This window comes from Podarcis tiliguerta (assembly GCF_965153285.1).
Source record: "Podarcis tiliguerta genome assembly, chromosome: 8".
NCBI classification, from domain to species: Eukaryota; Metazoa; Chordata; class Lepidosauria; order Squamata; family Lacertidae; genus Podarcis; species Podarcis tiliguerta.
In genome coordinates this window covers 25,322,335-25,336,576 of record NC_139541.1, presented here as the reverse complement: position 1 = coordinate 25,336,576, position 14,242 = coordinate 25,322,335, and the positions used below count along the sequence as shown (strand labels likewise).

Below are 14,242 nucleotides of genomic sequence, written 5' to 3'. Positions count from 1 at the left end.
TGTCCTCCACTGCAGGGTTGTTGAAAGGGCTGCTGCAGCAATCTCTTGGGGGCTGCTTGGAGTGTGCTCCAGAAATGCAAAATGTCAAACCTCTTATGACCAAAGTGGCTGGAATGGAAGAAGGGACAGACACATTGATGGGGTGGAAGGGAGGCTCTTAAGGAAATGGGCAACATCTTTACTTAAAAAAGAATTTCCCAACTCAGCAGGGACAGATTGCTGTCTGTACGTATCTTCTGTCAGTGAAGGTTGGCGATTCAGAGAGCAGCAGACCATGTGGACTCTCAGCCAGGGTGGTGCAGGGGCTGGTTGAGACTAGATGGCCCTGGGAGGTCCCTTCAAACTCTACAATTCTATGATGAGAAAACAAGAATAAATACAGAAATAAAAAATGCCATATGTGTGTTTTTCTTAAATTCCCAGCTTTTTATTGTAGTATTCATTCCCTGCTCTCAGAGGCCTTGGTAATTTTATAAACATCTTCCCTGTCCTTTAGATGTATTCTCATATTTTTCTCCGGGAGGAAACCCAATTTGCCTTAAAGCCTAAACCAGCCCCAATTAGTGCCCTGGTCGAAAGGAGACCTCCAGTTTCTCAGCTTCCCCATCGGAGCTTCTGCTTCCCTGTCTGGCTTTATTACCGCGGCCTGGGCGGATAATGTTTTCTGTCTCCAATCACAAATATATCTGAGTCAGGTATATCGGTTTCTGTGCTTGTTAGGTATAAATGGGCCAACTGCTCAGCCGAAACGGCAAATGTCCTGTTCCAGATTCTGGTGCTCGAAATATGAACAGATTCTCACAGAACTAAGGACTCTGTGCCGTTGGACTCTGGTTTGTGGAGTGAGCAGGAACGACCAGCGCCCAAGCACAGCTCCCAGCGCCACACATACCCAGAGATTGCGTCCACATGGTGGCGGTTTATTCCGATTTCACGACTTCCTCCTAACAACAGAGTTCCACATTATAGTTAAGCTTTCACACAACATTCGAGCCCTGCTTTGGGCAAAAGATCTCTGCATTGCAAGAGGTTGGACTAGTCGCTTCCAACTCTACAATTCTGTGATAAAAGCCGCTTCTGGAACTATAGGGGAATACAGTGGTACCTTGGGTTACATACGCTTCAGGTTACATACACAGGTTACAGACTCCACTAACCCAGAAATAGTACCTCGGGTTAAGAACTTTGCTTCAGGATGAGAACAGAAATCGTGCTCCGGCGGTGCGACGGCAGCAGGAGGCCCCATTAACTAAAGTGGTGCTTCAGGGTAAGAACAGTTTCAGGTTAAGAACGGACCTCCGGAATGAATTAAGTACTTAATCCGAGGTACCACTGTATAGTGAAAGTTTACGGCGTTCATCCCCCTGTTATTTGCTTCCAGAAACAATCTGTTTGCAGATGGTATGGAAATGAGTGCTAAGCTTTTCAGAGTGTTTCACTACAGTTCCGGAAGTGGATTGTACATTGTGTGAAAGCTCGGAGACAGTGTGGAAATTAACAGTTAGGGAAACATAGTGAAAATGGAAAAAAACTAGCATATGCATGCAGGCAGAGGATCTCATTAGGGAGCGGGTGGCATTCGGCTGGGATGCTCATTTTGATTTTAAGAGACCTTGGGGGGCATTGGCTGTGCATTGATACTTGGTGATACAGTCGCTGCCTGTTCCAGGTTCAGCCCCCAATGGTTTCTCCCAACTGGGCTGGGAATAGCCCTTGCTTGAAACCCTGGTGAGCTATTGCTGCCAGTCAGTGTGGGCATTACTAAGCCAGGTGTACTGATGGCCTCGCTCCTTATAAGGCAGCTTCCAATGTTCCCGTGTCTTAAGAGAAGGGCTGCTGTAGCTCAATGGTAGAGCACCTGCTTCGCATGAAGAAGCATTCCAGGCTGAGTTGGAAATGTCCCTTACTGGAAAGCCTGCAGAGCTGCTGCCAGTCAGTGCAGACATGACTGAGCTAGATAGACGAAGAGTGTGATTCAGTTAAAGACAGCTCTTTGTGTTCCAGTGTTTGCAATGCGTGACAGGTATGCAGCATCTGTCTTCACTGGGATGCACATGTGCAGCTGATCATGAAGGATGCATGGGCAGTGGGTGGGGGGCAGTAGTAGTGGTGTAGCTAGCTGTGTGGGTGCCTGTAGGGCAACTGAGGGAGAGGCGGTGGGCAGATGCAGAGGCGATTTCAGGCAGCGCAGAGCCTGCAGGCGCCCAAGCCATCATGTCACTCCCAGAAGAGGCGCGTGGCTTGGGCACGGTGCAGACCCCGCAGTAAGTGCCAGCCCCCATGGTGTGGTGCCCAGTGCCAGCCACGTTTCGTTACAATTGTTGACTGAACTAAAAGGTTTCATGAGCCCAATTTTTTAAAAAATATTTTTTAAAAACTCATATTTTTGTCATTTTGTCACCCCCCCCCCCAGTGATGACACCTAGGGCGGCCCGCACCCCCCTTCCTCTGCCACTGGGTAGCAGGAAGAAAAACTCCCCCCCCCTTGGTGTTTTTTTGGGGGGGAGGGGGGTGGGATGTAAATGACACAAGGGGGTTTAACCATAAAAAGGAAAATAGGAGTGAAATTCACCAGTTGCAGTTTTATGGGAGATTTGCTAGGAAACGGCAAGAAAGTTGATTTCGGCAATAAGGTTCTTCCGTTGGCAAATCCGCTTGTCAAGAGCATTGACTGGGCTGTGTGTCTTTTTTTTTAAATATATTTTTTATATTTAAAAAAATGGGCTGTGTGTCTTTTGGGGGGTTTTGCAGAAGAAGGGGACACAAGGGAGCTGGAGAGATAAAGTATCCTATTTGACTTCCATTACCATTGTCAGAGAGTAATTTGCCCTTAGGGGACGCAGGTGGCGCTGTGGGTTAAAGCCTCAGTGCCTAGGGCTTGCCGATCGAAAGGTCGGCGGTTCGAATCCCCGCAGCGGGGTGCGCTCCTGCTGTTCGGTCCCAGCGCCTGCCAACCTAGCAGTTCGAAAGCACCCCTGGGTGCAAGTAGATAAATAGGGACCGCTTACTAGCGGGAAGGTAAACGGCGTTTCCGTGTGCGGCTCTGGCTCACCAGAGCAGCGATGTCACGCTGGCCACGTGACCCGGAAGTGTCTTCGGACAGCGCTGGCCCTTGGCCTCTTTGAGTGAGATGGGCGCACAACCCTAGAGTCTGTCAAGACTGGCCCGTACGGGCAGGGGTACCTTTACCTTTTTAATTTGCCCTTTGGGGCAAATTTCCGGGCCAGGGTCATTGTTCTCCTCCCCCAAAACTTCATTGGTAAAATTAATGCCATGAGAACTATTTAGGACAACTCTCGTTTCTTCAGTGCATTTTGCACCAACTTGGAAATCACACAGTAACATAAGAAAACCTGTGGACTGGATTGGAAGTGAAACAATTGTTCTCAAATATTCAAAATGTGCCACTGAAGCTCAGTTCTCTCAGCTTCTGACATTTCCAACCTTAGATTTCCTTTTCCAAATTTTTGCAGCAATTAGCATCCACATCCCTTCAACCCTCATGAACATTCACCAGCATTTTAGTGTGAATTTCTCCTAGTAAAGTCATTTTTGTAGGCAGATTTCACTGATGGAGGCGTGTTTGCAAGCAATTTCCCCTAAGATATAATACGTTTTTTCGCACATTATTTCCATCAATATATCCAATTTTATACACAAGATACGCATTTTTGAAAACACTTTTTAGTTTGGAGAACTGCATCGCAAAATTCGGATAAGTGCAGACTTCGAATCGTTGCTGCATTTCAGTTTGTGTGTTGTTTCCAGAAGCGCTGCATTGGGTAGATTTGCCCTGAAATGCAAAGTGAATTGAATTCCTCCAACCTGCCCCTTTCTTTATGTGGCCAAAATGGAACCCTCTGCATTTCAAGATAGAGAGGCATTAACTTTCTTGGGGCATCCCCTTGCAGAAGTACAAAACAAATGTCAGGGAGGCGGGAACACCAAAAACAGTCCAATGAAGGGCAAGCATAATCATGGGTATCACATGCTGAGTGTCTGTTGGAATCTACAGCCAATGGACTGGCCTTGCTTCCCTTCTCGCCTGCTTCCCTGCAACCTGATGGAATGGCTGCTGCTAGTTCAGTTGAAGGAGAGCCAGTGTGGTGTAGTGCTCAAGAGGCTCGTAATCTGGTGAACCGGGTTTGCTTCCTTGCTGCTCCACATGCAGCTGCTGGGTGACCTTGGGCTAGTCACACTTCTCTGAAGTCTCTCAGCCTCACTCACCTCACAGAGTGTTTGTTGTGGGGGAGGAAGGGAAAAGAGATTGTTAGCCACTTTGAGACTCCTTCGGGTAGTGATAAAACGGGATATCAAATCCAAACTCTTCTTCTTCTTTTACACTTTGGAATGCCCTCTCTTGGGAGGCCCATTTGGCCCCTTCAATGCCCATTTTTCTGGCGGGTAACGAAGCCGGGCTCTTTGAGCAGCTCTTTGAGGCTTAATTCTAGCTGGTAGCATGGCTTGTTGGCTCTTCAATTGCCAGTAATGTTGTGATTAACTTGGAGGGGGGTGTTTGTGTTTTGGGTCTGTGTTTTAAGACTGTTTGAATTTTTGCTATCCTTTTTTATTTTATTTTATACTGCCAGGCTTTTGGCAGGGACTACTGCCAAAGGCAGGCTGTAAGCATTTTAACAAAGAAAAACATGCTAAAACAGAACACCTTGCAAGGGAGTCCAGGTGGAGCATCCCTGCTCCCTGGAGTGACCAGTCAGGTGCCTCCAGGAAAGCTTTGAATGGAATTCCCTCCTCCTGCAATTAATATTCTGTGGTAGACTGCCTCTGAACGTGGAGGGTCTGTGGTATAACTATTGTGACTGGTAGTTGTTGATGGAAAAGAATGTATTTGGGTGTTCATAGAGCAACAGAGAGAAGGGAGATGGTATCACAGAGGTGTTTGAGAGTTCAAGGCATAACATCAACTTGGGGAAAAGGGTTTGGGGCTTCGGATTCCACAATGGGAGAAAACAAAATAGCAGCAAGAGCCAACTAAAAATGGATCCAAAAAGAACCTATTCTTTGTAACAAGGGGGCTTGGAGTGGAGTAACCCAGCAACCCCAGGATAATGGGATTTTATCAGAGCCAGCCCTATTGTGAGGCAAAGTGAAGCAGCCACACAGACATACCCAGCCCCTTCTCCTGAGTCTCCCCAACATGGACAGATCAGGCTGCGCAAGTGATTCTTCATGGGTCAATGCAGCAAAAAGGGAACAGGACAACAAAGCCTGCGTAATCCTAAGGGATATTCTGTGCCTTCGGGCAAATATTCAGCTCAGGTCTTGCCGTCTATCTTTGGCCCGAGGAGGAAGGGGGCATATAGTGTACAGATTATGTTGTCCCCACTATCGGTCTGAGCCTTTGAAGCCAATTCTGTGCGTGCTCAGGGGTACTGTGCCCTGTGACTGTGAGATGCCGTTTGCTGCGCCACCTCAGGTGGCCAAATATCTTGGGCAAGCCCCAAATTCCATTTGTTATCATCATCACATCCTGCCTTTCTTCCATGCCAGAATTCAAGGCGTGTCACTTGAGGCTCCCCAGACAGCCTGCCATCCAGGTGCTGAGCAGACCCAGACCTGCTGCATTAAAAATATTAGCAGAGCCTTGCTGGACCAGGTCAATGGCCCAAGTAGTCTAGCATCTGCTCTCACAGTGGCCAGCCAGGTGCCCCACGTGGAAGGGACAACGAGGGTCATCTAGTCCAACCCCCTGCAATGCAGGAATCTTTTTGCCCAACGTGGGGCCACTGGAGGAGGAAGAGGAGTGGGGGGGAGCGCACCGCCCCCGGCAGCGTGATCCCAGTGGGGTGCCATCATGGCTGCCCCCCCCCCGCCCACGCTGGGTGCCCCACCCCCAGGACATGTGCCATGCCCCGGGATGCGCACCAGCCCCACCCCTGCCTTCTCTCTGCCCCCCCTCCCCAGTGCCAGAGCATGAAGCTCCACCACCATGTGGGGCTCAAACCCATGACCCTGAGATTAAGAGTCCCATGCTCTTACCAACTAAACTATCCCACTTCCATCATGTTGCCACTTACGGTACTCACCTTTTCCCTATACAAACACTGCAACCTTTCCAAAAGGGGGAGTCACTCTATCCATCCTTGATCATTTTGGCTGCCCCCATTATTAGGTACCAGCAGGATTGGAAGAGTCAGGGGCAGAGGCATAAGCAGGAAAAAAGGAAAAGGCTACATGAATCTTTAAAGCTAATGGGAAAAGGAGCTCAGATGCAGAAGGGGGACAGCAAGGCAGCTTCAGGATTAGAGAAGAGGCACTGAGAGGGAAAAGTTTGTCCCGGGTTGACGTATGCCGAAAACCCTGAAGAGGTGCTCCCAAGTCTGTGTTGGCAATATTGAGCTAGATGGGACCAGGGGACTGAATCATTTCTAAGGTAGCACCCCTTGTTCCTAAGTCCTTTCCCCCAGCTTTTGAACACGGTTCCCTTTTCTGTGGGGTCATTCCTGCCCCCACCTCTTGTACCAGACGCTTATGCTGCTCATCTTATTCTGAGCAGCAAGAGCCCTCAAGTAGAGAGTGCAAACAAACTGTCTCTTGTGTCCTCTCTCCTGAATGGACCCCGGTTAAAGATTAGCCAGTTGCAGCTAATGAGAGGCTGATTCCTGCCTCTTTAAGGCTGTGTGTGTGTGTGCGCGCGTACACACACACACACACACACACACACACACTCCTGTTTGCTGGAGCAAATGATAGCCAAGAAGCCAGAGCTGGCATCATCTATGCCTTCTGGGCTCGCTGCGAAATCAGGCGCTTTAAGAGACAAAGGAAATGACACGTTCTAAGCTCACATTATTTGTTTGTTTTAGTTATGGATTGATTGCCCCTTTATATCCTGCCTTTTCCTCCAAGGCCCACAAGTTCTCCTGCTCCTCGGTTAATTCCCACAACAACCCTTTGAGGTAGGTTAGACCGAGAGAGGCAGTGACTGGCCCAGGGTCATGCAGACATAGGAAGCCACCTTTACCCCAAGTCAGTTTGTTGGTGCATTTAAGGCCTCCTGTTTACGCTGTGCCCAGTGTGTTCCCAGCTCTGGTTTGGAAAGTAATAAATATACTGTATATAAGAACATCCAGTCCAGCCTCCTGTTCTCACAGTGGCCAACCAGATGCCCCTGGGAAACCAGCAAGCAGGGCCTGCTCACAGGAGCACTCTCCCCTCCTGCGGCTTCCACCAACTGCTGTTCAGAAGCATTACTGCCTTTGACTGCTACGAGCCATTTCTCCAATCCTTTTTTAAAGCTGGCGGCCATCGCTGCCTCCTGTGGCAGTGAGTTCCATAGTTTAACTATGCCCTGCACATAACACAGCATTAGGCCATCCTGTTGTTGTTTCTTCTGATATACTTCGTTTTGATTATGCGTTTTCCAACAACGGGGTTTGGATCTGAACTGGGCCAGGGGGAGAGCAACAGATCTGCCTTTCAAGCAGGTAATGCGTATGCAGGCTTAGAAGAATGCTCAGAGAGCTGGTTCAATTCAGTTCAGATATCTTTAGGAGAAGAAAGCCAGGATAGGGCTGTTGGCAGGCGGCTGGTCTCCTTTGGAGAGGAATATTCGCAGGTCCCTTCCCTCGGTTCAGCCTTGAGCCGGGTTGCCCAGATACGGAACCAGGGAAAGCTTTTTAGTGCCTGCCTGGTTGCGCAAAAGAGGAAAATTCATCCACTTCCCTCTTTTCAGTTTGTTCCTGAAATGCAAGCTGCTGAGCTTTGTCATGGGGTCGTGGGGAGGATAATAAGGGGGCGGGAGGGAGAGGAACCACACAGGCTGCCCTAAGCCTGTAATAAAAGAAGCAGGGTCAAGAAAGAGCGGCGTCCGATGTTGGCAGGAAAGCAAAAGGGCTCTGTGTTGTGCAGAGGGAGCAAACTCCAAAGTTGACGGGGAAGTCAAAGCTTTGCTCCATGATAACGAGAGTGGAGTTTGTCCTTGGCTCCAGAGGGGGAGGGTGGTGGCTACTTCTGCTTTTGAATGTCTTGCCCCTCCTGGCCCTGCCATGGAATATGGCAGAGGCAAATGAATCATAGAATAGTAGAATTAGAAGGGACCCTGAGGGTCATCTTGTCTGATCCCCCTGCAAATGCAGGAATCTGGGCACAATGGGGAGCTATCCAACAGACCATTTCCGAAGGTGTTCTCTCGCACGCCACTTGTGCTTGTGCCCTGCAGCTTGCGGACTTCCTAGAGGCATCTAGTCAGCCTCTGTGGAAAACTGGCTGCTGGACCAGCTAGACCTCTTGCCTGATCCAACAGGGCTGCTCTTGCATTTGTTTAAATCTGGGACATGGAGAACTTGGAGCCCTTTTAAAAAAAAGGATTGGGCAAATTCATAGGTGATAAGGCTATTGATGGCTGCTAGCTGCAATGGCTGACGATCAGAGGCAACAATGCTTTTGAATACCAGTTGCTGGAAACCATTGGGGGGAGTAGAGGGCTCTTGTTCCCTGGTCTTGCTTGCGGTTTCCCATTAAGGCATCACTGTGAAGACAGGATCCTGGACTAGATGAGCCACTGGCCTGATCCAGTAAACTCTACTTATGTTCTTATCTATGGACTTCCAGATACTGTTGGATTCCAAGCCCATTCAGGTCTGGCTGGCATGGCCAATGGCCAGGGATGCTGCTAGCTTAAGGTTACCAGATTTTTTTCTTCAATGAATCCGGGGACACTTTTCAGCTTCAATGGATTTTGTATGGGGACTGATGTGTAAATCCGGGGACTGTCCCTGGGAAACGGGGACGTCTGGTAACCTTATGCTAGCTGGAATACAGACTCCCCATCCCAATATAAAGGATTAGATCAGGGGTCAGCAAACCTTTTCAGCAGGGAGCCGGTCCACTGTCCTTCAGATCTTGTGGGGGGCCGGACTATATTTTGGAGAAAAAATGAATGGATTTCTATGCCCCCAAAATAACCCAGAGATGCTTTTTAAATAAAAGCACACATTCTACTCAGGTAAAAACACCAGGCAGGCCCCAAAAATAACCCAGAGATGCATTTTAAATAAAAGCACACATTCTACTCAGGTAAAAACAGATTCCCGGACCATCCACCGGCCGGATTTAGAAGGCGATTGGGCCAGATCCAGCCCCCAGGCCTTAATTTACCTTCCCATGGGTTAGATAAATGGATGGATAATAACAGGAAGATGTACATTAAAAAAATAAAACAAATGTGTATTGGCAGCTAGTCAGGGTGATAGCTAAGAATGGAGCCTTTCAATTGCAATCTAATGCGCACTTTTGTATGGATATCCTCCCTGCAATTAAGAACGTCAGAAGAGTCCCACGGCTGGATCAAAGGGAGCCCATCTAGCCCAACCACCTGTTCTCACAGTGGCCAACAAGATACCTCTTCTGCCAAGTCGGGCATGTTCATGTGTTCTGTGCTGATTTTAGATGGGGCGTTTTGCTTTGTGGTTTGTTTATATTGCCCTTTAAAGGCTTTCCTTGAGACTTGTATGCTAGTGGGATATAAATCCTCTTGAATCAAGTTTCCAGAGGCATTTGTGTCTCTGAATGCGAGGGATGATCAGCCATTTGTGGGTTATTAATTGCTGGCTCGGACAGATATAAGTCTTCCCTCTGCTGTTGATCACATTTACTGAATTTCAGCCTCTCTGTTGATTGTGTCGCTATTGCGTTTCAAGTGAACTTTTATTGTACCCTACCCTGAAACCGTTGCGATGAAGGGAAGAAGGTAGACATTTTAAAGAACTGAAACAAACCAATAAGGCTGTTGTCTTCCTGCCCCGATTTTGCACTTTGTAGAAGCATCTGGATCAGTGTTTCCCAAACTTTGGTCCCCAGCTGTTACTGGACTACAACTCCCATGATCCCTAGCTAGCAGGACCAGTGGTCAAGGATGATGGGAACTGTAGTCTAAAAAACAGCTGGAGGCCCAAGTTTGGGAAACACTGATCTGGATGAAATAGATCAGCCCCCCACCTGATGTTTGGCACTAGCCTGCTGGATCAGGCCAAAGAGGGACCAGTTTGGTCCAGCATTCTGTTCTCACAGAAGCCCACAAGCAAGTCTCAAGCATTTCCCCCTCCTGTGGTTTCCAGCAACTGGTATTCAGAAGCCTTGCTGCCTCTGACTGTGAAGGGCAGAGCATAGCCATTTGGGCTAGTAGCTGTTGTCATGTGGTCACACTGGTTGGGGCTGGAGCGAGCTGTAGTCCCAAAACATCTGGAGAGCACCAGACTGGGGAAGGCAAGACTAGCTAGATCTTTGGACCAATCTAGTGGGGCTCATTCTGACGGGTTTGCTTTTTTAATAGGACCTCTGCGCCTTTAAACTCCCATGTTGCAAGCAGAAATTCAGCAAATGTGATGCTTCCTAGGCCTGCGTTGACACTCTGGGGAGAACTTCAGCTGCTGTGTTTCTGCTGGCTATACAATTTCTAGCGGTAGAGAGGCCACACCAAAAGGAGAACGACTCTGGCTTTGGGAGCGTTGTTCTATATCACTGTACATCGTCCTGATATTTGACGAGAGGGTGGTGTATCTAAATACTTCAATAAATAAATAAATACACGGGGCAAAGGGCGAGAGAGGAAGGTTTCTGTGGCCTGCCTGCCTTGTTTTCTTACTTTACGTGCAGGGGGCACCCCAATACGTTTTGGTAATCTGGAACCATCAGATCAAGAAATGTGGTGCAGATGGGCATCCCCCATGCACCCTGGTCCCCAAAACTCCACTGTCCACACTTTTCCCATGCAGAAAAGTCACAGGAGATATCTCCCGAGTGCTTTTGAATAGCTCGTCTCTTCCACCAAAGGTGGTGGACTCTCCTTCTTGGGAGGTTTTTAAGCAGAGGTTGGCTGCCCCACCTGTCAGAGATTCTTTAGTTGTGATGCCTGCATTGAAGGGGTTGGACTAGATGACTCCACAGTTCTATGGTTCTACACCCTTGTGCAAATTAATTGAAACAATGAATTTAGTAGTTTATTGTACAAAACTCACATATACATGTACAAAACTCACATTAGTAACAGATAAGACCTCTACTATTTTTAAGCAGCATTTGAACATGGTTTGGCATGGAGTCTACTAGTTTCAAACAGCTACTGTTGATTTTTGGATCCCTGTACCACACTTGAATCAGCACCTGAATGAGCTTCTCCATAGTTGTACAGTCTACAGCACAGAGGCCACTTTTGCATATAGCCCACAAATTCTCAATGGGATTTACATCTGGGGAATTCCCAGGCTAATCAAGTACCTGTATTTGCTGCTCTGTCATGAATTTCTTCACCACTTTCGATGTGTGACAGGGGGCTAGGTCCTGCTGCAATATCCCTGTACCATCAGGATACCTCTTTCCCAGCTCTGGAATAACTCTCTTTTGTAGAACCTCAATATATTGTGGCGAGTGCATCATTCCTTCTATGGGCTGCAGGCTTCCGACACCATAATGATCAACTGACTTTTCGTGTTTGTATTGAGTACAGGATTACAAGTAAGATAGAAAACATGCTTTGTTTCAATTAATTTGCACAATGGTGTATGATTGTTAAGTCACCCTGGGAATTGTAGCTCCCAGAATTCTAATAACTCCCAGCACCCTTAACAAAGGACAGTACCCAGACTTCTTGGGAGGAAGCCCCCCAAAATTTGGTATTACGGAGCAAGCTTGTTTTCTGCTTCTCCTCTGGGTAGGACCCGAACCAAGGGATTCAAATTACAAGAAGGGAGGTAAAGGTAAAGGTAAAGGGACCCCTGACCATTAGGTCCAGTCGTGACTGACTCTGGGGTTGCGGCACTCATCTCACTTTATTGGCCGAGGGAGCCGGCGTACAGCTTCCGGGTCAAGTGGCCAGCATGACTAAGCCACTTCTGGCGAACCAGAGCAACACATGGAAACACCGTTTACCTTCCCGCCGCAGCGGTACCTATTTATCTACTTGCACTTTGACATGCTTTTGAACTGCTAGGTTGGCAGGAGCAGGGACTGAGCAACGGGAGCTCACCCCGTCACAGGGATTTGATCTGCCGACCTTCTGATAGGCAAGTCCTAGGCTCTGTGGTTTAACCCACAGCGCCACCCGCAGCCCTTCAAGAAGGGAGAGTCCGACTAAATATTAGGAATTGCTTTCAGATGGTAAAAGCTGTTTGACAGTGGAACAGACTCCCTCTAAAGGTGGTGGCCTTCACTGGACAGTTTTAAACAGAGTTTGGATGGCCATGTTTCAGGGATTTAGTGTGCTAGTGCTCTACTGGAGTGGCAAATGAATTGATCATTGCAGCAGGAGAAGTGAAGGCCTGTTCCTCACTGCCAATCATTTAGAAGAAGAGGAAGGTGGAAACCATAGTGAAAGTGGCAAAGGTTCTCTTCTGCTCAGTAAAACTGACACAGCTTATCCATTTCACCAGATTTTTTATTTTTATTTGCTGCAGAGATGACGACAGCCTTGTCAGTTTTATCACTGCTTTAAAAAAAGTGGGGGTGAGACGAATAATTCTTGCTATGGTAATAGACAGCTGTTGTTAGGCAGTCCCTAACTACCCTCAGGCTTAGTATCTGAAAGACACCACACAAAGGAAAGTTGATTGGGAGGGGGGAGGAGAAAAGGAAAAAAACTAAGACAATAGTTCTTAATCAAAGAGATGGGCATGATGTCACACTGCACCCGCAAAGGAAGGAAGGGAGAATCGGAAGTGCTCATGGAGCATGCTCACAATTTCCTCCCCCCCACTTTTGAAATTGAATCAGCTATTTGTCATGGTGACACCAGGTGATTGACAGGTAGGCACACACATATTCATAGTCCTCTCCTCCTCTTGAGTCCAACCCTGGTCTTTTTCTTTCTCTGTACTCCCTTCCATCACAGAGCCCTGGAGACGGAGGTTAATTGGGAGAGGGGAAGAGAGCAGAGACTGTATGCTCCAATTTGCAGCTGGCTCGTTCTAGGACGAAGCCTGCAAGTTGCAGGTCTTCCAGATAGATAGATAGATAGATAGATAGATGATTAGATAGATAGATAGATAGATAGATATTTAGATAGATAGATAGATAGATAGATATCCACCTGGAGATTCAAGCCCCCACTTGTCACCAGGAGAGGGCTAGGCAAACCTGGAGACTTCAGGTGACTTTTCGTGGTCAGGCAACTCTACATGCTGATGGTCCTATATAGTAGCATGCTATCTGTGTTGTGTAGGCAGAAGCCAAAGCAATCCAGGGCAATGCAACTGGCCAGGGTCATGGTTCCCTCAAAGGATCTTGGGAACTGAGTGTGTCAACTAGTTTGGGGCTCAATATGCTTATCTATAAAATGGGTCTAATGAGCCTACCTCTTCACATCCTTTCAAACGAGGTGCGGGCGCCCTCTCTGCAACATGGAGCTCTGTCCTCATGCTTTTTGCTGTAATAAAAGAGATCCGGCATCTTGGTTTTCCAGCTCACCTCGCTTGAGAGCAGCCCAGAACTGCGGCGTGTCGACTCTAGCAGGAAATCAAGGAACTTCAACAAGCAGCCCAGCACCGGGGATTACTACAAGCACCTGGGCAGCGGTGGTAGCGTGGGAGAGCAAACCGGGAACAACCGCAGGATGGCACACAGTGAGGAGGTGAGCCACTAGGGAATACTGCTTCCTTCTGGCCAGCTGCTGTTCCTCTCTAGCCATTCTGAGTAATGGCCAATTGCTGGTTGGGGACAGGGGGAGAGTGTGTGGTCCTTGTGAAGGCTCTTTCCAGAACATAGGCCTTCCGACAACAGTCAGAGGTAGAGAAAGTAGGTTGCCCCAGACTGAAAACAGACACAACCTTCTTAAAAATGGTTTATATATTAATTGCATTTATAGCCCACTTTTCTCTCCCAGGAGCTCAAAGTGGCATACATGGTTCTCTCTTTCTCTCCTTGTTTAATCCCCACAACAACCCTGTGATGTAGGTGAGGCTAAGAGGCAGTGCAAGGCCCCCAAATGAGGATTTGAACCCTGGTCTCTCCCAGGACTTGGTCCAACACACTAACCACTACACCATGCTGATCACTGTAGGTTTATGAGACAAACCATGACTCAAACACTAGGTCCAATCTGCCTGGCCCGTCCTCTGTTGCTTCAGATAGTTCATCCACTTTTAAAAACATTTTTTAACACACTTAAATGCATATACAACCAGCTCCCCCAAATTCACAGTTATTTTCTAGCATAGTTGCAAAGCTGTTCCTGTGATTGCTTCAAGGCCACGGTGTGTTGGTGAAGTCACACATGCTAACCAGTAGGTGC

The 14,242-nt window shown here is 48.0% G+C and overlaps 1 protein-coding gene across 2 annotated transcripts in view; it reads left to right on the top strand.

The window, feature by feature from the left end:
- ESPN (espin) overlaps positions 1-14,242 on the top strand; it is a 105,855-nt gene that overhangs the window by 65,768 nt on the left and 25,845 nt on the right. For both annotated transcript variants that reach the window (XM_083452120.1, XM_083452119.1), the window contains exon 8: positions 13,415-13,582. In XM_083452120.1, coding sequence (XP_083308246.1) covers positions 13,415-13,582 — 168 coding nt within the window. The remainder of the gene's footprint in view (positions 1-13,414; positions 13,583-14,242) is intronic.